The 23,931-nt window shown below is 42.8% G+C and overlaps 1 protein-coding gene across 6 annotated transcripts in view; it reads left to right on the top strand.

Annotated features, from left to right (window-relative positions):
- The window catches only part of THADA (THADA armadillo repeat containing), a 324,964-nt gene that overhangs the window by 225,847 nt on the left and 75,186 nt on the right, over positions 1 to 23,931 (top strand). For all 6 annotated transcript variants that reach the window (XM_053890646.1, XM_053890645.1, XM_019465008.2 and 3 more), the window contains 2 exons: positions 684 to 799; positions 20,657 to 20,751. In XM_053890646.1, coding sequence (XP_053746621.1) covers positions 684 to 799; positions 20,657 to 20,751 — 211 coding nt within the window. The remainder of the gene's footprint in view (positions 1 to 683; positions 800 to 20,656; positions 20,752 to 23,931) is intronic.

Genomic DNA, 23,931 nt, shown 5'->3' with positions numbered 1-23,931 from the left:
TCATTCTAAATAGAAGCCACCTAGAGATACAACAGGACTTGTCTTTCTCTGCTCAATTCTAATATGTAATGTCACATAGAGTGAGAATAGAATGCGTCTGCCTTGGTGCCTCCATTCTGGACATCTCCGTGGAGAACTGCTAAAAATAAAATCTAAACAGTTTACAAACATCACTACCCTGTGCTTGCAAAGGCAGGCATCATTGTGGCCTGCTTCTTTGGCCAAGACTGTTCTGATAAACCCAGCACATGAGCCAGTTTGGACTGTGAGACCGTTGATTTTTCCCTCTTCAGCAAGACTTTGATTTTGAAAAGGTACATTTTTTTCATATGAGACCACTAACATAGAGCAAGTCGTTTGCCTTTCTTTGCTAAAATCAATGTATAGGTTTTCTGTAGCTAGTAAGCTCTTCGATCAAATAGCTGGTCCCTGAATAGTCCCCTTTGCTTGGAATTGTGCAGGGAACCCAGGGCATAGGCCGGGATCGAGGACATAGGGTTCTTACCAGTTGCTGTGTCTTCCCACACCAACGTGGTTTTCTGCAAAGAAACCAGAGCTGTGTTCTGCAGGTGTCTGTTTTCTTTGAGGGGAATATTTTGAGGAAACCTAACAGGGAGGAACTGAGCATTTAGGAAAAATATATTTTCACAGCAGGATATTGCTTTTTCTCTTTTTTGGTTTAGGTTTTCCATTTGTTACAAGCCTCCTCAGACTCCAAATACAGACTGAATACATACTTTCAGCAGGAGCTGGCTGACGTTGCTGTTTGTACCAGAGCCAAACTCTGGCTGGCCGAGAGGTATGTTAAAACCCCACATGAGCGAGGAGTTATCAGGGGTTAGGAATACATTGGAGAATTGCTGTTTCTAGTTGTGGGAGTTTTAAAAGTCGTTGGCATGAGTTTTATAAACTTATTGGAGTATTTATCTTTTTAGAACTTTGGGTTGTGGTAAAGAAAGAAAAATATTTTCCTGACAATTTTTCTGAAACTGCTCTATGGCTGGGGGGCATATAATATGGCTTTTTATCTGTCCACCAATCAGCTTGTTTCTATTAATACCTGCCATGTGCCCAAGCCTGTGTCAGATGTTATGGCAATGAAAGGCAATAACTGACTAAATCATGTGGTACAAACTCTTAGGCGCCATGGCAATTCATAGATTAAAGATTGGGGTAAGACTTGAATAGGTACGGGGAGACCATTAGGGTGTGAATAAGAAAAAGACGTGGAAGTTGCCCCTTGTAAGGTAGGTAGTAGAATAGCTTGAATTTTGAATAATCAAGGCAAAGGAGTGTGGATACATTTATTTTTTCACTCTGGCCATTGTCAATTTATTGTGGAACTTAGAACATTTACTATGTGAAAGATGGAACAAAAAGAATTTCTCATTTAATACGCAGGGAGTCCTCTCTATAACATTGTGTTCAAATCTGTGTCTGTAAGACTCTGTTGTTGGTAGGAGAGTGTTACTGCAAGGACCGCCCCCCCCCCCCAACTGTGTCCTCTGTAAGCTCCAACACACTGGGTCCAGCAGAGGCCCACATGCTACCACATTCCATGCTGGAGTGTCTTGCATTTGGTTAGGAATCAGTGCATTGGTTGTCTAACATAGAAACCTTTTTTGTTTTTCAAAAACGAACTTTTGTTCCCTTTTGTTGGCTCCCTACCTTTTGGAGGCAGGAAACGGGTATAGTATGACGCCCAAAAGTCAGTGTAATCCAACAAAGTCTATTGAACACAGGCTGTAGCCTGTGGCCTTTGTGTTAGGAGATGGAAGGGACGCAGATATAGAAGAACTAGCTCTGACTTCAAGGAACTCACATCCAGGAGGTAAGGTAATAATTTGCATCCATATGACAAGGGTAATAAGAAATGTATGTAATAAGCACAGGAGTAGCCCAGAGGAGGGACGGGGAAGGGCCTTCAACAGATGAGTAGAATTTTACCAAGTGGCCGGGGCAGGGAGGGCATTCTGGGCTCGAGTAATATCAGAGTCAAGAACATGACTGCGTGAAATGGCAAGGCGACGATGGAGAACTATAAAGGTAGCTCTTCTGGAACCTAGTAGAAGGTACACGAGACCGCGGAAATACGTGGAGGCCACTCGGCGAAAGCTCCTAAAGGAAACCTTTAGGCAAAAGGGAGCCCCTGAAGAATTTCTCAGTGTGTAGATGTGTGAGTCTCCATGTCTGTCTAAATACCTATAGCTTTGGATGGGGATATTGATGGGGAAATTCTCTCATGTCTGAAATGCCAGTAAAGTGATGGTTACCTCTTATTTTTAGACCAGTTTTTGTTTTCTCTCTTTTATGTAGAGAGAGCGAGTTGATTGACCATAAACTGCCTCTGAGCCTAGTATCGTTTGCTTTTCATGTGGCTTTTAGGTAACTCCCCTAAGCTGCCTTTTTTGGGAGAATAGGGAATTATAATCACATTTGTGCTCTCATCTGTTTATCAGTTAGCAGGCCAGGTCCTCCTAGCTGTTGTTTCTGGGGATCCGGAAGTCAGGGCTCTCCAGGAACCATCCTATGGAAATCTCTGTTTCCATCCAGGAACGCCCCAAGAGAGAACCTGAATCTCCTATTCTTCAAGTGCTATAAAAGAGTTTCTGCCCCCTTAGCCTGCTACCCTTTCATGGCTGTCATAAAAAATCATCATCTGCTGGCTTCCTGAGCCCATTCCTTCTTGTTGGGTGGGAAGGAGCAGATGGTGTAACAGGCCAGCATTTGAATGGACCTTCGTGCTGTGCAGTCAGTGCCTAAAGATGGGTGACCAAGCTGCCTTCAGCCTCCTCTTCAGCTGGAGAGGACACTGTGGCCTCTTTAACTTTCCCTCTGGTCCCTATTGCAGTTTTCTATTTAGGTTTTTCAGCATCATCACTCCCCACCCCCCCACCCCCCCCCCCACACATGCACTTTCTCTGATTTTTCTCCATGACATTCCAGCCCTAAAAAACAAAAGCATGAATCACCGCAGTTCACTGCGTTTCCACCTTCCTTGCTGAGAGTCTAGGAAAGCCGCTTTTATGTTTCCAGTACAGTCAACTCTTTATTATCCAAGTGTGAACTTTATACTTTGTGGGTGGTCTGTAGGTGGTTCCTAACACCAGGCTTCCTCTTGCTCCCAACACACTTTTACCGTTATTAATCAGGATGTGTTCAGAGCCTGAAATAAAATTTGGGAGGAAAGCACACTGCCAGAGCACAATTCATTCCAGAGCTGTGTATCAGTTTTTCTGTATTATCCACCCCATTGACATGATAACCTTGAGGTCCCCAAATAGAAAAGTGTAGAATTGAATGTTAGTGATGAAGCTTCAGCCTGCCCCGTGAGACACACCTGCCTTGTCCCTGAGGTCCTTTGAGAGTGTTGCTGTGGGAAGCTGTGTGTCTAATACCTCCATGCTCACGTGAGCCCATTCTGGGTCCTAATGGGCCATTCTTGAAGCCAACCCCTGTGTTCACGTTATCACCTGCCTTTCCCCTGAAAGACGTGGCAATGTGGAGTATTCCCAGTTCTAATGGGATGGTAACCTTCAGTTCTAATGCTGAAGAGACTCTTTATGTCTCTAGCAATTTACATATGAAAGAAGAATAAATGTTCCTTTGTGCCTACTCAGGATTTTCTGTATCTTTTGAGTATAAGCTATGAAACATTAATGTTATTGAAAAAAAGAAAGTTTAAATTTTTTATTCTACAATTTATTTGATTATTGACTTGAGTTCATTCAGTCCAATAAGTACATAAACATTAGTGAGGGTGTCATTTATTTGTCCTTTTATTCCCGAAGAAGGTTTTTTTAAAAAAAAAAAAAATTCTTTGGAGCCATTGGATAACCAACCAATTCGGTTTTTAAAATTTTGACCCTGAAACTGAGAGCACATAAAATAAAGACTTTTGTCATATATTTATGTTTTGACTTTGCAAGATTAATTGGGATTTATATGAGGTGGTTAAGCAATAGCCATGGAGTTGTTGGGGAATTTTTGGTGATGAATGGCCAGCTGGCAACATGGCCTGAGGAGAGGCCTGGGCTTCTGCTCTTACAGGCCGCTTTTCATTCCAAGATGTCAAAGCCTTTATGGAAATCAGCTCATTAATCCTTCAAGTTCCTTCCTTCCCCTTTTTCCTCCATCCCTCCCTCCTCAGTCCAGGTCAGTGTCTCTCTCATGGCGAGAAGGCAGTTTACCGGCTACTGAAGGAAAATGAAGCCGATCCAGGCCAGAAGTGGGGTGTGCATTGGGGTCCGTGGCAGGCCTGGAGAGGCTGGCTGCAGGTGCTCTGCGAGGGCTATCAGCAGTCTCCTGCCGCCACTGCCCCTCCCCAAGCCCCCCCTCCCCGTGTGGCCCCGTCTGCCACCCTTGCAAATGACAGATTCTAGCCCTGCTGCCCCAACTGGATTGTAGGCCCCACCTAAATAGGAAGGACTTTTCGAAAGCCCTGTCAAATAGGACTAAGAGGTGAAAAGACTTACTCTTTTGATTAAGAATTGGAATTATTATTTGGGGCTTAAAATTTTTCGGAAATCAATTTGGTTATAAAAGGAAGAAGTATGTGTGTGTGTGTGTGTGTGTGTGTGTGTGTGTCTGTGCCCGCGTGCGTGTGTGTGTGTGTGTGCGTGTGTGTGTGTGTTTAGATAAATGTGGTGAACTGAATGAACCATCAGACTAAATAAGTACAATGGATGATGGGATGACCAGGAAGAAAAATGTGCCCCACTAAATTTTTTTTCTTGGTTGTCAGTGTAGTGTATGCTTATCCTAGAAAAGTAGGCAAGTGCGAAATTTGAAAGCGAAGAGAATTTAAGTCTGCTTTTACCAACATTTGGGTGGAAACCACCATTTCTAGTTCACAGTTTTATGTATGTACTTACTTCATCTTTTCTCCTGTGCCTTTTTTTTTTTTTAACAGAGTTGAGGTTGTGCTGTAGCTATAAGTTAGAGCTTACTTTTTTCACTTAACAGTTTCATGAAAGTATTGGCTATTATTATTAAAAACTCTTGATGATGGCCAAGAAGGAAAATAGTAGGATGTTTCCTCAAAAAATTAAAAATAGCATTACCATATGATCTAGCAGTTCCACCCAAATGAATTGAAAACAGGGTCTTGAAGAGATATTTGTACATTCATGTTCACCGCTGCATTATTCACAATAGCCAAAAGGTGGAAGTAATGTAAGTGTCCGTTGATGGATGAATGGGTAAACAATGTGATATATATGGACAACATGATATTATTCAGCCTTAAAAAGGAAGGAAATCCTGACAAGTGCTACAACATGGATGAACCTTGGGGATATAATGCCAAGTGAAATAAGCCTGTCACAAAAAGACAAATGTGGTTCTGATTCCACTTACATGAAATACCTAGAGTAGTTACATTCATGGAGACAGAGTAGAGTGGTGGTTGCCAGGGGCGGGGGAGGGGGAATGAGGAAGCAGCATTTAAAGGGTATAGAGTTGTAGTTTTACAAGATGGAAAGATTTCTGGAGTTTGTGACTCTTGGTATTGGCATTTATTAAGTACCCAGATTGGCTGATGGTGAGTTTTTACTTTAGGCAGTAGTTCTTAATGCTGATGGCTGCATATTAGAATCATCTGGAGAGGTTTTAAAACCTGATGCCAGGTTCCCCCTCCAAAATTTCTGATTTTTTTTTTTTGGTTGAGGGTGTGGCCCAAGAACTGGTAGTTTTAAAACTCTCCAGGAGATAGTAAAATTCAGTCAGATTGAGAGCTACTGATGTGTTCTTGTGCCCTATTGTGTCTCACATCTCCTTGAGAAAGAAGATGAAGGATGAACATCGAGCAAAGTAGCAGTTATGTTAGAGGGCACTTGTGTTTTCTTCTAAGGCCACAGATCATTTAGGAAAGTTGGAACGACCATTCCTGTAGCCTGCTACCCAGAAGATACAGTCAATTACCTCTTTAGTGCCACAGATGTGCCAGTGTGAGGGGCCACACCGTTGTGCACTTTCATATACGAGTGAATTTCTGGGATAGATTACTTGAAAGATGCCTCAGCAAAGATATATTAAGTTATGTCAGTTGCCATCAGAAGTGCCATTTAAACCTGATGCTCTGGTGTGGTCTACTGTCCTAGAAGCTTATGGCTCATTTTTGGTTTTTGAGGTAAGGCTTGAATAGAATAGGCTATATACCTGTATCACTTTCTTCAACAAATATTTATTGAGCCCTGCTGTATGCCAGACTGTATTAAATACTGCAACTATCTATTCAAACCAAACTTCACTGTAGAGTAGTCAACAGAACAGAGTCTTATTCAATAGAATCCTAGACCTAAAAACTCTCAACTGGAAAGAATCATGAAGTTCATTGCAGTCCACTCCCATCCCCATGCATATGGGAGAGTATATAGCTCAGAGAGGTTAGGAGATCTGTTTGTTTTCTCACAGCTGACCAGGGCAGGGGTGAGATTCTATCTGATAACAATTAACATTAGGTCCCTCTTCCTTGTGAGGCTCTTTATACCGGACCCCATTCTCTATAGCTGTTCGGTTTCTTTATGTCAGGCTTTAAATGGTGTCACCTTACATATTGTCTAGAACAGTGTTTCTCAGACCTTAATGTACACGTGAATCACCTGGGGATCTCCTTAAAAATGAAGACTCTCATTCAGTAGGTCTGGGATGGTGCCTGAGATCTTGCATTTCTGACAAGCTCTCTTGCAATTCTGATGCTGTTGGTTCTGGAACACAGTACATATTTTGAGGGCCAAGGGTCACTGTGGTCATCCAATCCATGCCTCTTTGAAATACTCCCACCTTCACACCCTCATTCTTAAGAGCTGGAGCTCAGGGACACAGGAGAAGGCTAAGACTACTGAAGGTGTCAGCCCAGAATTCTTTCCCCGTCCACCTGGGATGACCTTCCCGGAGGGGCTGCATGGCTCCAGCACTTCCTATGAGGAATGCACACTCCCTTGTCTGGGCAGCCATCCCAGTGGCCTCAGTGCCTAGGGTAGGACCAGTGCTTGTTGGCATGCAGGGAGCATTATCATTATGAAAATAACAGTCTGATAATCTGGTGAGAAAAACAGCCTCTCAGGAAGACAAGAAGAGGTCCCAAGGTTACTAGGAAAACAACCTTGGGCAAGACAGTTTTGAGTAAAACAGTCCTGATGGGGAGAAGAGATGGTGGAGGGCACTAATGTTTGCTGAAGACCACTCTTCGTGCTAGACTTAATGATTTGCTACGGCAAGTTAGTTCTTTTTTGCAAAAAGTATTGGCTATATGATCCCTCCACCTCCCCATACGGCTTCCCCATCAGTGCTCCTGACACCCCCTGTTCACTCCTGCGTGTGCTCCTCATGTGCTCCTCCTTGTCCCCAGTGCTCACTGCCAGCCACTTCCACATCTCCTTCCCTGTCCACCCCCTTGTCCACTCTCATCTGTTCTCCCCATTTTCTTTCTTGGTTATTGGGCCCAACTAAGCAGAGTGGTGAGCTCCTTGATGGCCTTGGATATAAATGTGCAAGGAAAATCTGCTCACAGAAGATGAAGCTAGGATGGTTTTTTTGTGAGGCAATCCCACTTCTGCCCCAGGGGGTGTCTGTGACCAGCTGCAGAAGTTCTGGTTTGGGATTCTGTTTTGCTTGACAGCTGAAGATGGCCTTTACTTTCTAGCCACCAAATTTATTCACACAAGAGAGTATACTTCCTAGGCAGGAGTACAGGGGTTTAGGTCCGATTTGGTTTTCCCACTGTTCCTTAGCCCTTCTCAAATCCCTCGTGCCTCCTGGACCACCCCCCCACCCCCCAAGGAAGAGGTCCTTCGTTTGCAACTGCTTGAAATAGAGAGGCCTCAGCCCTATGCCACAGCTGCAGGTTGCTGCTTCGCTCCCATGCTGCTGAAATGAATCCAGTCAAGAAGGATTGTTAAAATATTCTGATGCTCATGTGGCATTTTAAGGCTATCATTTGTGGTCCCTGCCAAAACTTTAAGGGAAGCAAGTCCTAACAGGGATGGATGGGTTGGTTACATAGCAAGTTTCCAGGCATTGCTGGGGGGTTGGGTTTTGCTTTTTCGGTCTGTTTCTTCTTTGCTCTTTTTTTTTTTTTTTCCAAAAAAGATGTATTCCCAATACTCCTGTCCCCCCTTCTTTTTTAAAACTGTTTTTCTTTCAACCCCCAGATTTTACAGGGGACGAAGATTGCCATTAGGACTACTCTGAGCCCTCCCGCTCAACCTACTTGAGCCTCACATGTATTTGAAAGATGAGAGAGATGAAGTTGGTGTATCTCAGACCCAAGCTTGTTGAGATTTGTTTGCTTCTCTCTCAAACTTCTCAGAAATGTTTAAGGTCAAGCAAGATACCTCGGGATGAGATCCTGTTTGTATTTTTTAAAAACAGAGAGAACCATTGAGTTAACATGTTTCAACCCAGACCAGTGGACGAGATACAAAACATTTTCCTCATTCTATATTCCTTTTAAAAATAGGTCACATTTTGAAGGAATAAGGTGTTTGAGAAGAAGTGAAGCTTGAGAATATATGAGGTATTTCTTGTTGACAGTCTGAGCTTATGGAAACTTGTCAGGTAAAAGTAGTCACAAGAGATCAATATATTAAACTGAGCCTTTGAGCAAGTTGCCCAAGATCAAAGCTTCTTCATATTGCAGTGAGAAATAAAAATAGGTCTTCCAGGCAATGACACATCAAGAATCCCGCTGCCAATTGCTGATGCTTTCTACTTTTCAAATATAGAAATCTGCAACCCTAACCTGGAAATGGCACTTAGTTCGATAAAGGACTCTGAAATATCTGTCTTGCTCCACCTGTAGCTGTTGGCTTATAGACGTATTGCTGTTGGAAGATTTGGGCAATGTTGTCATTGCCCAGCTTGCAAAGGAGTACAGCCTTTAAGTGTCCTCAACACATTTTCCTAATGTTATGTAAAACACTAATATAGTGGGTTATTTTTTTCCCTGTAGCATGTAACATGTTCCATCTTTTGGATAAATCAACACATGGAACCATTCCCAATGAACTCCAGCCAATTCAGATTCACAAACAGTACAAAGCCATGTAGTAGGCACAGTGGGGAACATAGAGATGAACGATGTCATCCCTATTTCAGAAACCACGTAAATAAAACAGGTATGGATTTCATCAACTGTAAATAAATAAGAATCTGGTGGATTCCGGAATGAGGTCAGAGGGTGTGACAGGAGCCAGTTTGTGGGGTTGGGGTGCCAAGGAAGTCTTCTAGGGGGAGGGAAAAGTCTTTAAAGGCTGGCTGAGATTTAATTGTTAGATAAGGTTAATTTTCTTCGATTGGAGAATTGAGTGAGGTTAGACTGATAGAGAGCCTGTGTTGCTAAATAAATTGTGAAGGTCTCATTGCCCAAGTACAAAGGAAGGAATCTTAGCACAGTGCTCAGCATTGTGGGAACCACTTTAGGCATATATAATGGAGTCTCTGTTGTCAGAGTTTAGTGATGGTTCAGTCTGGTTGAAAAGAGAGCTTATCCATGTGAAACAACCAACAGTGACGTGCATAAAAAAGTTCTAATTCTATAGTGCATATAATAAGTACAAGGATTCAGAAAAGAGTGTGGACAGTCAGGGGAGGCTTTGCTTTATAGGGGAGTTAGGTATTTGAGATGGGTCCTGGAGCATTGGTGTGATTTGGAAACACTAAAGGTGGTAGGAAAAGAGCATGTCCAGATTGTGGACGGCATGGGTGAGGGCACACTGTAGAGAACACGTGTGGTATATTGTGTGCCAGTGAGGGATAGAGCTGAAGAAGACCTGGTGTGTTTTGGAGAGCAGTACAAGATTTGATAAGAGACCAGTTGTAGCAGGCCTTAAATGTCAGCCAGAGGAATTTGGATTTGATCCAAGAGTTAAGAGGAAGTCAGTGAGCTTAGGCTTACACTGGTAAATAGGCTGCTGTCTCCATGCACAAGAGATACACTGAGGAGTGTGTTAAATCTTTCCAGCCTCTCCCAGTGATCAATAAAATTTCCAGCCCCTCCTGGTGGTTAGCAAAAGCTCCCTGGTAGCCATCTACCAGCTCTCTGTCACCTGGAAGCCCCTGTTGCCTGCCTGGCAGCTGGTAATGGGAAGAGAAATGCTTCCTGAGTGCTTCGTAGACTGCATGGCTGTTGTCTTCTCAGCATTGTCAAGAGGACCATCAAGCCACAGAATGTATAGCAGGAAGGGAATTTAGAGATCATCTAGTCCAGTGGAATCCTTTCGTTAAGTAGAAGCTTAAGTGGGAGTTCAAAATGTTGAAGATAGTAGAGAGAACATATGTGGTACAAGCAGGGGTGGGGGCCTAGAGGCCCACCCGCATGGCCCCTCACCCATTGGGGGCCCCAAAAGGGACTAAGAGGAGCATCCTGACTTCCTATTTCAAAATAGGAATCTAATCCAAACCAGTACTTGTAGATGAGAAATTAGGCACAAGAGGGCAGGTGACTTCTTCCTACTTGACTTCCTACTTCCTACTTCCTTCTTTGGATGAGCCAGCCAGCTTCCTACTTGATAGATGTGGCTGGCTCTGGAGGTGGCCCATGTTGGGCTATAAATAGCAAATTTGTTTTCTGCCTCATGATCCATTTCCTTCTTCTACTGTGGCCTGATCATCCTCATAGCATATTCTGCAACCCCGTGCCCTTGGGCTGCCCGACACCCTTTTCCAGGAACTGCCCTCCTTGGACAGGGACCCATGCTCTAGACCTTTTGCCATCAAAAGTTAGCTATCGAAGACCCTCTTCCTTTAGAAATCTACTTTCAGCTAGCTGACTGCCACTGCCCCTTGAGCCGGCCAACAAATCATGCTAGCATGTTACTAAGTTCTAATATGTATGTAAGTTCATTCTCCCGGATCATACTGCTATTTTTCAGCAGCAGTCTTTGGAGACAGTACCCTTAGCTGAAGGCAGGTCTTCAGGCAACACACTGACCTGGCAGGACGCTTCTTTAGGCCTTGCTTGGCCTCCTGGTTCTCTGCCCTCATACTGAGCTGACTCAGCCCTGGCACTTGTGTCCTGCGTGGCCAGGCTTCAGCTGCCTCCAGGAGGGCTTTTGGGGCATGGGGACTGGTCTTACATGAATAGACCAAAGGAGCAGCTTCAAGAGAAACCCTTCAGAGTCTCACTATCCTTCCTATCCCCTGCGCATGATACCCAGGCTTCCTTAGTGATAGGATTGGCCCGCACACCCCTAGAAATAACATTTTCCCAAGCAGTTTGGGGTACTTATTCCAGGGCTCCCTGCCTGAACCCAAAGCCCCTGTGTTTCTGGGTGACCACAGGGAGGGTCACGTTGAGAGGGACTTGGGGAACGGAAAAGTCTCTAACCTGCGTATGCACTTTGTGAAGTTGAGTAGAGGCAGAGTATACTCGAGGTTAGCAGGTCTGGGTTCTGGTCCCTGTTCAATTCTAAACCAACCACGTGGGGCTAGCCATTTTGTTTGGGACTCCATTTTTATCTGTAAAGGGGGAAGCTGTAACATGATGGTGGGAAACCGATGAGGGCAAGGAAGGATGTGGTGAGTAATGGGCATGAACGTACAGAAGAGCTGAGCAAATAGAGGAAACATCTATTGTCAGATAATTAAGTCTTTATCAACATAATCAGCCAGGTTGAAAATGGGCCTTTCTGTTGGCCCTTACAGGAACGGCTGTGCCTGGAGCCTGGCTTTTCACCAGACTGGATACAGGACACAACACCACAGCCTGTGGCTGCAAACCAAAATACTCTCCTTGTTTGGCATGGTGTCTCACTTTTCATCTGATTGTGTTTGGGACACATAGATATAATTTGTCTAAAAAACCTTGATTCTATTCTTAGTTTTTGCCCTAATCTTGGGCAGGTCACTTGAGCTATATGAGCTACTTTGTTGATCTGTAAAAAATGGGAATAATAATGCCTATTTTTTTCTTCCCTCTTAAGAATCTTATAAAGTAGAAGTATTTTTTGAAGACAAAACTTTTAATAAAAGGTAGTTGATATTATGATTATCATCATTACTATTATTACCAGGGATCATTTCCAAGTGTGTGCTTTGCCAAGTGCACGTTAACATAGTTCTGTTGACTGTGCTGTTGGAAATTCTCACCTTGTGATCTACATACAGACTTCTCATGCAGCTTCTCGAAGTTTTTATTCACCTTACTTATTTATCCTTTTTAATAATCCTGGGGAGAAGGCAGGGTTTGAAAAGAAAAGGGACTTCTGTTAACATTTTATATAATAACTGAAGCTATATATCCTCCAAGCCCCAAACTGTACAATAAAAGTTTTCTTGGATACTACTTTTTTCCCATAATTCCTAGCACATAGCTTATTAAGTTATTAACCAGCAATTTCTCTGGCAGCATATTAAACTTTACTTTTAAACAAGTCACAGAGGGGGGGAAACATGCATCTCTCATAAAAGGAATAAAAAACATACACCCTCTAAAACGATTTCCCCAGGCTTTGAACAAATCCCAAGCCCCACACAAGGTCTCTTTTTCCTCATTCTCTGCACATAACTTGAGTGTTAGTACATTAATGAGAAAAAGATGCCTAATAGAAAGATGGAAAAATATGAGGGCCTCGGGGGGGGTGTGGGAGGCTCCCTGGGGGTCCTCTGAAAAGGCAGGTGAGCCTTAATGGAGGGAAAAGGCAAAGCCTTGGCCTTGAGATTGAGGGCTTCCTCTTGAGCAGCAGTTTTGCCAGGGAAGCAGAGGCAGCTGTGGCCTGGGCCCTGACCTACGCAGTGCCCTGGTGCCTTCGACAGATTGCCTGTGCCTTGTGGAGTGCCTACCCAGAACCCTGGTAAAGTGGCTGGGGCCCTGTTTTCACAGATTCCATTCCCCGGAACAAAAGCTGCTTTTCCAGGGGAAGCCCCATGTGCTGTGCAGTGCAATGCTGGAAGCTGGGGCTCACAGCTCCTGGTCTCTTGCTTTGGGCATGGCAACTCAGTCAGTTCCCTATAAGTTGGTCAACCACCAGAGCAGGGCATGAAGATGGCTTCACTTTAAAAGGAAAATTCAAGTAGGAGGGCTACAGGGCCACCTCTATGTGTGGGTGTGAGTATAAACACTTGCAAAGCTCCGACCAAGGAAGGCTGGATGGAAGCTGGAGTGTACCATAAAAATGCAGCTCAGCCGTCACACCCCCTCAGGGGAGGGCAAGGTAAACGAGCAGCCCTGGGTAGCCAGCCAGATCCTGCATGCTGCTGCCAGCTGGCCCTGCATACAGATCTAAATTCTGGATGTTACAGTGGGGGAAAATAACTTGTTTAAAAATATACATTCTGCAATTCATGACCATTTGGCATCTTGGTTTAAACAAATCCCCTATTGTTCCTCCAAGAATGCCATGTGATGGTTGCTTGGCTGGGGGCTGTGGTAAAAATGGAAATCAGCAGGGAGAGAGGGGTTCTTTTTTATTTAATTTACACTTCCACATTTATATGACTTAATGTGGCCTGCATCAAAGAAGTACCTCCTGGCTCCTAACCCATAACAGCTCTTCCTTTTATATCCAAATGTAAGGAGAGGCAACTCTGGTCTGTGGGCAGCTACCAATGCAGAGACATGAACTGCCTAGGTTTGCAAAGATGGCCAGCGGGATCTCTGGGAGACCAAAGGATGGTCAGCAAAACACTGTGTCAGGTCGCCCATTCGGATTGTCCTTGGAGACTGTTTTCTGATGGTTAATTAGGGAAGGTTTTCTTGGAGGACAGGCTTTGAAGTGAACTTTCAATAAAGGACATGGTGTGGCTGGACATATGTCACTGGGGAGATTGTAGCAGGATACGGGAGGATGTTCTAGACTCTTTTCCCCCTCTCCCTCTCCTACCACCTCCTCTCCCTCATTATTCTTCTCTTGCCCCTTCCCCCACTTCTCACCTGCCTTCTCTCCCCTTGCTCCCTACCTACTTTTTCTGGTTTTCTTCTTTCCATCCTATTTTGGGCCTGATGGTGGTCCCTGGGATATTACTTCATTAACACCCTGGCTGGCTCCATGGTAAGCGGCTGCTAGTGCTTTTTGCACATTGTGGTTGAGAGCAGAAGCCATCTGAGTAGGAGTGAGGCTGTGTAGGGGCCAGCATTAGAGCCCGCAATGGGTTGTGATGAGCCCCTACTAGGACTCGAGCTCCAGAGTCATTTTAAGCCATCATGCTTGTCACCTGCACCTGTCTGACTTTCTGGCCTTCATTTGGTCCCTGCATGTGGCAGGCATGTTCTCACCATCGTATCTGCTCCAGTGAGCTCTCCTGCCTGGATTCCTTCTTCCCCTTCCCGAGCCAAATCCTTCCGTGTCTCCAGACCCCCTCCTCCATGACATTCCCTCGGATTGTTTTTTTATACCATAAGCTCTGCAAGATCAGAACTTTCTCCTCTCCCTCCCTTTCTGTCCCAAGTAGGATATCCCCCATGGTACTCAGTAAATGTTTCTAGATTAATGAGGTTAAGTCATGAGTCTGATTAGGCTTCTGGGGGAGTTAGATATTAGATAGTTAGATATTAGATAGTTAGATATTAGATAGTTCTGGATATTAGAGGGATCTCAGACCCTGACTCTGTTGAAGTCCAGATACAGTCATTTGACTTAGAGACCTTAACAGACACTAGCAGTCTACAGCCATAACAGCTATTTCCAGCCCTCTGAAGATGACAGTGAATGCTTCTGGGAGAGCGTAGTATGCCCAAAGTGAACTGTCTGTCCCTTCTAGGGGGCCCACCAAAGCTTCACACTAGTGAGTGGGGATCTCAGCTTTCCAGCATGGATTGGGCTGGTGGGGTCCCACTGGCAGCTTCAACTCTTTGGGGCTTTTGAGTTCTGAAAGGTCACTCCTAAGCTCTCCCATTGGGTGTTTCACTCATCCTCTATGATTTCCTGTTGTCTTCCCCTCCCATGTCTCCTTTGCATTTCTCATTATTCTCCAAACATGTCATGTGTCTTTGGACATGCTGCTTCTTCTGCTGGGGTCACTCTGCCCATGTTCTGTATCCCAGACTTCTCATTCTCCAGCTTTTTACCAAGTCACTTCCTGACTCACCCAGGAGGACTAGGCAGGTCCCTCTTCAACCATCCTTAATTTTTACTCTGTCAAACCCTTCTTTTGGGCCACCCCTCATACTCTAATATGATTGGTTGCTTTCATTAAACTAGTGGCTTTCAAGATTTTTTGACAATCACTTGAAACAGATAATTTTACATATGACCTAATGTGTATGTGTGCTGTGTCTATGTGTGTATACATGTATACACACATGAATTCTTGCATAGTTTGAGATTATGATAATATTTATATAAGACATGAACAGTCTGTTAAAAAAAAATGCAACAGAGAGGAAATTTATTCAAGTTGTAGCATATTTAGTTTCAGGAATGTTTGCTTTCAACATATCCACCATCACTTTGGATACCAAGCATAACCCTGTTGAATCCATTCAGTATAATGTGGGGTGGTTTATTACCTGGAAGGGAAAAAAGGAGAACAAATCAATCAATGTTTTTATTTAAAATAATTGCATTTCATAAATTATTGACTTCTAACACCAAAGGTAATTTATTAAAAACTGATCCCGGGCAAGGACTTTATGGAAACAAGTGAAGGAAATAGTACACCTTGATGAACTCTGATTATATTTTCCTCCTCCCTTTCCCTCCCTCCCTCCTTCCCTTCTTCTTTTCCTCCCTCTCTGTCCCTCTTATCCTCCTCCTCTCCCTGCCTCTGTTGCCCCAAATCCTCTCTGTTTCCCTTCCCTCCTTCCTCTTCTCCTTCCCCTCCCTTCTTTTCTCTCTGTTATGCTGGTCACCACTCATATGAATGTTGATTTCATAATCAACAAAATGGGTCATAACCTACAATTTAGAACACTATTCAGGACTCTAAGTTCCTTGAGGGCAGTGACTATGTCACTCAATCATTTTATCTTCATATTTCCAAACCCTGGCACTACTGAGAGCTCTCAGTAGCCTCTCAGTTAATGTTTTCCGAATGAATGGGCCTCAGTTAAGAACCTCTGTAGCCACCGGGATTCCGGAAGGGACAGGAGAAGTGAATAATTTATCTCAGACTTCCCAGGCACTCCTGCTGTCCTCTAGACACTGGGGCCATTGTGGACGTGTCTGGGGAGCCCTACTCTCTCCGCCCTGCGTTCTGCCTCCCCCCAATTTCCAGGAGAGAGGGCAGGAGGTTTAATGAAGTGCAGAGATTTCCCAAGGCAGAAACGGATTAATCAGGTTCTCAGGTGGTTATTTGTCAAGGGACAAATGTTTAAAAAAATAGAAGAAAGTGAGATTCTTAACAAGCCCTTTGTTCGATTTTATATATGTAAACTTGGTCCTCCTAGTACCCGGGTCCTGCTGCTCCTTCCACAGCCTCCGTTCTGCCGTCTTTCAGCCCATCTGTTAGACCCTGACCATTTCTGATTTTTTTTTTTTTTTTGAACACTCTAAATCTCTATTATACCATACCCCATGCCAGGATTTTTCCATTTGGGAGTAGAAAAAAATCCCCAAGCCCACCAAAACCCTGTGGGTTGGTTTCCTGTCCAGCTGGCTTGCTGTTCCCTGGGATTTTATTCCCATCATCAAAGTGGCTTCACAGACCGAGAACAAACCTCTGGCTCACCCTGAACTCACAGTGTACCATTCCCAAGTCCGAATAAATACCAAGTAATAGTGAGAGAAAGAGAAAGACAACACAATTATTTTCCTGACCTAGAAGCCAGTTCAGAGTGAGGCCCAACTCTAACTCCAGACAGGGATATTATGTGGCTGTGATTGTGGCTGAGGCTGTGGCCATGGCTATCCTTGAGGGTAGAGCCAAGAACAGTGGACTCTAAGCCAGAATTTTTCTCTGATTCTGTCTCAGAGGAAAAGCCAAGGATGGACTCCTTTGTGGCCCCGACCCTCTGTTTCCTGGAATCCAAAGCAGCAGCATTTGAGGGAGTCCCCCACAGTCTCATTGACTGTGTCAGACCTGGCCCAGAGCCTCTCTGTTATGGGGGCAGAGTGGTCCCGGAAGTGTCCCAAGAGTCCAGCAAGGTCGACAACCGGTGCCAGGTCCAAAAAAGATACAGAGCACTTCAACCAGGCATGGAGCCCTAAAGACTGCCTACCTTTCCTCTATTCATTTAGAAATTTTAAAAAAATACATTAACTTAGCTAAAAATATCATGGAAACTAGGCTCCTCATCAGAGTTGAAAATCAAACCAGCTTTCCAGAAATTTCCCTTTATGGTTCTGTATGGCTCCACCAACAGGAAAACATCCAGGATGAAAAGCTATGACTCTAAGGCCATATGGGAACAGGCAGTGCATTTTTATACTAAGAAGCACTCAGTTGGAATGAAGTATCCTGTGTCCTGAAAGCCCAGCCTGCCTTATTCTTGTTCCTACTTTTCAGCACATTCTCTAATCTTCCCACCCTGATCTTCCCAGGTCTGTGGACAAGCCAGACTAATTCCTTCCCACGTCTGTTGCCGCCTCTTAGAATGCCCTTCCCTGTCAACTTTGTCTAGTTAAATTCTTCCCATCTTTCACAGCCCGGTTGGAATTACATCTTCATAAACCTTTTTCATTTCTCCAGTCCACCTTGATGTTCTTTCTCTTAACTCCTTACATCCTGTCCCAAAGTTTGCCGTTATTTTTGCCTCCATAACTGGACAGAATTCTCTGAGGTCAGAAATCATCTCAATGTACCTCACTTCCCAGGACTTAGCTCAAAGCTAGTGCTTTGAGGGGATTCCATCTGCTACCTGCAGGCCACTTACTCAGCCCTGTGCTACCTATCTAATGATTCATTAACCCCAGCATTGGCTCTTCTCACTTTCTTTCTTCAGTGCCCCTTTTTGTGGCAGAGGGAAGTCCTACCTGTTAAACAGTGGCAACACTAGAATTGCAAATTATACCATCAAAGAAGTTTTCATAAGCTGGGCCTTTCACAGGGAGTAGAAGAATAAAGACAGGAAATTAGAATTAAGAGAACTGGGGAAAATGAGATAGAAACAAAAAAGATAGGGGGAGGAATAGGGAGAAAAATTCCAAAAAGATAAAAGTTTTAAGCAACGACAACAAAAAATGGAACCGTAAAGTACTATAAGAAAATGTGGGAAAATTAAAAAATTTTATATAAAATTTATATAAAAGTGTAAAACCCAGGAGGCATAAATAAAAATACTAATATATTTGGCTGCATAGAATTGAACATTAAATTGCAAAAAAAATATAAAGTTAAAAGACAAATGATAAACTGCAAAAACATTTGTAACACATGTGACAAAAAGTAGATTTCCTTAATATACAAAGAGCTCCTATGAACCAATAAGGAAAAGACCCACAACATAACGGACAGGGGAGTTGAAAACATTGCATAGAAAAGGCAATTCAGGTATCTTTTTTGAAAAGCATATGAAATTATGATCAATCTCACTTATAAGAAAATAATTGCAACTTCAAATGATGAGATCTTGTTTTTCACCCTGGCAAAAGTCAAAAAGTTTAATAGTGCACTGTGTTGGTCAGGTTGTGGGAGACTAGAATTCTTACATGCTGTTGGTGAAAGTGTAAATTGGTATAATCTTTTTGGAGAGCATCTTGTCAAAATCCATCAAAATTTTAAATGTGCAAATACCTTGATTGATCTATTCAGCTTCTAGGAATTTCTCCCCTGAGTACTGATTTATATTTACAAAATTGATGTACGTATATATTCTTCCTTGTTTTTAGCCAAGTATCTTCAACAATCTGCGTTATTCCAAAAGGGGATTGGTACCTCTGACAGGGAGCAGTCTACAACCATTTAAAAAATGAGGCAAATCTCTGTTTTTAATGGAATGATATCCAAAATATAGAAGTGAAAAAAAGTAATGCCTAGAACTTAGCTTATAGTAAACCACTATTTCTGTAAAAAATAAACAAGTGGGTAACTATAGATAGATGCTTATAAATGAACAGAATGTCCCTGCAAGGACATACTGAAAATTAGTAATAGTGGTTGACTCCAAGGAGCAAAATATGAGTAGAGGGTAGTGGTTGGAAAAGAACTTAATTTTCACCACATGCCCTTTTATGCTGAATTATTTTTATGCCACGTGCACATGTTACCTATTTTTTAAAGCTCATTAAAAAAAGTAGCTAGGTGCAGGTATGAAATTAGGCCAAATGTAGGGTATACATATAAGCCACGGGTCATGGTAGGGTAAGAGTCAGAGCGAGCAGTTACTATAGAGGAAGCAAGTCAGTAGGACAGAAATGAGGCAGGTCAGCAACAGAGAGACCTTGACACAAGATAGTTTTGTTTTAAATCATAAGTATCTGACTTGCTTTCCATCTGCCAGCCTAGAATACGGGCATTTTGGGACAGAGTAGGGAAATGGTAAAACTGTTAAAATGCAGGGAATGAGACGGATGGGTTTAGGGGCCAAGTGTATGGAATCTCACTGGCAGCATCCCTGTGCCATCCCATGATCTTAGGTTGGGAGCAGAACCGGGCGGGAACAAGCACCGATGGAGCATGTGCCATGACCAGGCTGTGAGGCGGTGTTCTGGTCGCTGTGCCACCTCGGAAGCTCACAGTGACTCACTTTGTGGTGATTAGGGTTCCCATTGTACAGGTCAGGAATGTGATTCAGGTCACAGGAGTAAGCAGCAAAGCCAGGATTCAAACCCAGATCTGTCCCTACTGGTTTTTTTTTTTTTTAACATTTATTTATTTTTGAGACAGAGAGAGACAGAGCATGAACAGGGGAGGGGCAGAGAGAGAGGGAGACACAGAATCGGAAGTAGGCTCCAGGCTCTGAGCCATCAGCCCAGAGCCCAACGCGGGGCTCGAACTCATAGACCACAAGATCGTGACCTGAGCTGAAGTCGGACGCTCAACCAACTGAGCCACCCAGGCGCCCCTGTCCCTACTGTTTTTACTACATAGGCTGAATTATTAGTACACCAAGGAGGTTGGGGCCCTTTTCATGGTCAGTCTGAACTGAGGCTCAGAGCCAGGGGACCTTCAGCACTGTTCTCAAAAGAAAGTCTTCATTTTTCCTTTTTTTTTTTAATCCAGACCCCTAAATCCACGCCCACTTTTTTCCAGCATGTGATTCAAAGAGTAAAGTGAACTCCACATATTGAAAGAAGAAAAAATTCCATTTATTGGGAAAGGAATGTCTGTTACAGTGTTTGTTAGCCCTTCTGTGTGTTTGTTTTTCAGCCGGTTATTTTAAGTCCATAGGTATGGTTTGTCCTATGTGATTGCAGTTCTCCTTCTCCAAAATGCTAAGTCAGTGATACTCGTAACCAATGATTTTCCCCCAGATCTGTCCACTTAAGAGGAAAATAATAGAATATAATTCCCTCTGCCAATCTCCTTGTTTTCAAATAACTAGGATAGGATATTGGTTTTTGTTTGTTTTCAGTTTGTTTTATTTGGAACCAGAGCATAGAGTTTTATCTGTTCTTTACTTGTGTATCCCCAACCTCCACCATATGCTCTAGGATTTCATTTCCTCACTTGACTTACTGACGTCTCTTCACCGTTGGTGATTATCTGTCTTTTTTAGCATTCACCGTAACTCCGTAAGCCTCATGATATGCCTGTTACAAAATACCTTTTTCTCTTCTGTGACCCAAGCCTCAGGGAGAGAAAATATCAATTTATCTGCTGTTCTTTACCTTTCTAGGCAAAATCCATGTTTGGTGACCAGAGCTGTATATATTGATATTCTCTTCCTGTTGACTCGCTGCCTTGACAAACCCACAAAAGGCAACCAGCCAGGTATGATTCATAGTTACATCATATTTTGGAACAATTACGGATCTTTGAAATACAGGTGGGGTTTCGAGTGGTTGTACCACACACTCCCCAGCTTCTACTTTTGTAAAACTAACCACACATCAAAATTAAGCATAGCGTCATATGGCTACCTCATAGAAGCTTCTCAAGGAAACCTGTCCTTGTTTAGTTGGAAGTTTGCTATTTATTTTCAATTTGATCATTCAGGAAAGAGCTTGGACTCTACTCAGATGCCCTCTGTATTTCAGACACCTTGGCTTTTTTTCCTTTTCCATGCATTTTCTTTGGTAGTTTGTCATTTTCAGTAACTGAGAGTCCATTCTGCTCCATTCCGTGGACCTTACTGAGCTGGGCTCATTTGATCCTGGAGCCTGCATACCTGAGACTCTGTCTCAAATTTGCCCTTCACTGCTTTAAGCTCTGCCTTGAGGTATGTTCCTTGGTCAAGTATGTTTCCTGGTATGGGGCCCCAGATCCACAATGCAGTTGTTCTATTTTAATCATGATTCACAGAGTGGTTTTCTTAAAATGGAGAAGGGCAACTCCAAATTAAAAAAAAAATTTTTTTTTTGATGTGTTTATATAAGAGGCTGCAGGAAGTGCTGTACATGAGTTCCAGGCCACAGACTGAAACTGATTTTCATCAACACAAACTGGAATGCAGGGTAATGAGCCTGCAACTGGTTAAAATCAGCCTCTTCTAATTGATTAGGCCTGTCTAAAAGAGGCTACAATTACAAAGTCACATTCTGAGTACAAGCAGGCCAGGCTTTTCCTCTGTTACATTTAGTCTGTCAATGATTTCTTGTCTTCAGTAAATATATTCAGGCTGTCAGAGTCCGGCTCTGTCCATATGGAAGCCTGTTCCCAAATTCAAACCAATTTAAATTGCTTTGAGGGGGAGGTGCGAAACCATCTCACCCAGATCAATGTATATTAGCCCACAAAGCCCCTGTGGCCATGCAGAGGTAAGAAGAACCTGCCTGGGCTTTCATCAGCTCCACATCCCTGCACAGGGGGAGCTGTTGTATCCGTTTGGTAGAATAGGATCATATAGTTTTATAGTTGTAAAACGGGCCTACTTTATGCCTCTTGTCCCAGCATAATTATTAATGGTGCCCCCCTTTACTCTTACAAGTGTCCCGGTTTGCACAATAAGTTATAGATCACCTTCGCTGTAGGAAATCCCAGGGTTGCGCCACCATATTTTACACTTGAACTAGGGCGCAGAGATTATAAATTGGGTGTTACCAAATAAGTTGTTTTTGGGTTTCCTCTATTTTTATATTTCAGTTCCAAATTCCATATAGCTTTATAATACTTCTCTGCTTAGTAGCTAAAGGACTTTGGCGGTGAAAGAGTTGCTCACGACTAACAAGTCCAGTCGTTAGAGTGGTTGACTGTAATCATCAGTTTATTTGGACTAAGTTTTTCTTGATGTATTAGTACCTTTATTCCTTGTCCGGAGGGACATTCCTTGAATGTTTTGGAATTCCCTACTCTGTTCTCCAACCACCCACCCTTTATTGATGGCTGGTCTCCTTCAGGAAGATGACATTGGCCTTTTTTGAGCCATCCTTCCCTCCAAAGTCTTGCAGTATTTGGAATTTGTACCCCAGTTAAATGTGGTCACAAGCTGTGGTTTATTACTCAACAGTATTGCACTTGGATCGATGCATCATCCCTCTTCAGGTACTTTGCAGAGTAAGATGCGTGGGGGTGGGTACTCTTGCCCTTATTCTGTTCTGAAAGCCATAGCCCTAACTGTTTTATCCTGCACTGCCCAATATGGCAGGACTCCTGAGCACTTGAGATGTGGTCCATCCAAATTGGAATGTTTTGTAAGAATAAAATACACACCACATTTCAAAGAGTTAGTATGAAAAAAAGAATGTAAAATTTCTCGTTAATTTTTTTATATTGGTTACATGTTGGAATGATAATATTTTTGATATATTGGGCTAAATAAAATGTATTGTTAAAATTAATTTCACCTGTTTCCTTTTACTTTAAAAAATGTAGCTGCTGGAACATAAAAAATTATATATATGGCTCATGTTATATTCCTAACAGACAAGTAAGGATTTTATCCAGTCCTTTGGTGTTTGCCCACATAAGCCACAGATGCGTGTGCATGTCTGTGTCTATCTGTATGAATGTATGTAATCTTATAGTACATTCACACAAATAGTACTAACAAATTTTCCTTCTTTGAGGATGGAACTAGATTTTTAGAACTAACCAAATGTCAAATGTGATGGCAATTAAAGTGGATGGCACTGTTCAGGATAAAAACAAACTATGAGCTTAAAGTAATGAAATCTATTCTTATGTGTTTCATAAATTGTTTCCAAAGGCAGTTTGAGCAACAGCTAAATATATCACCAAACAAGATGATCACTTATTTGGATGAGTAGACTACAATATGATTTTGAAATAATGTCATGACATTATAGTGTTACCTTGCAAGTAACTTGAAAGAATGGATCGTGCTGTAGATTCCTTGTCCCCCAGCTAAGTACATAGCAGGCCCTAACTATGAGGGTTTGTTATTAACTGATAGAAATGCAGAGTTTTCCTCAGTTTTTAGAATAGTAACAATTGTCATCAAGATACAAAGTCTTATTTAAATTCATGCATCAGTCAGATGTAAATTTATTTTCTGATTCAAATGTTGTGTTTATATCATGTGTATGTTTGTAAATGTGTGCATATCTACCCCCATTATTAGCTCACGAAGCTGAGAGTAAGGGAGTATATCATTTAGGCTCTGAAGCCATATCCCTGGATTTGAATCCCAGGTCTGCCATTTACTAGTTTTGTGACCTTAGGCAAGTCAATGAACCTCTCTGAGACAGTTTTTCTCAATTGTAATTGGGGGTGATAACAGGATCTATATCTTAGACTGGTTTTCAACTAATATATGTAAATTCCTATGTATAGAATGTGCTTTGCATCACACAGAATAAGTGCTCAATAAATATTAGCTACTGTTAATATTATTATCATCATTATCACTAGCTAGAAACATGCATCTAATCCAGTACCCTGCAGCCCCTCACATTCACAGCTCTCCTCTTATTTTAAACATCTTTGGGAAAGAAGAAATGCCTGCTTTCCTAGAAAAATACTGAAGCATGGCATACCTGGGACAGAATGTCA

This window comes from Panthera pardus, unplaced genomic scaffold (assembly GCF_024362965.1).
Source record: "Panthera pardus isolate Hobbes unplaced genomic scaffold, ASM2436296v1 HiC_scaffold_25, whole genome shotgun sequence".
NCBI classification, from domain to species: Eukaryota; Metazoa; Chordata; class Mammalia; order Carnivora; family Felidae; genus Panthera; species Panthera pardus.
This window is presented reverse-complemented; position numbering and strand designations above follow the sequence as displayed.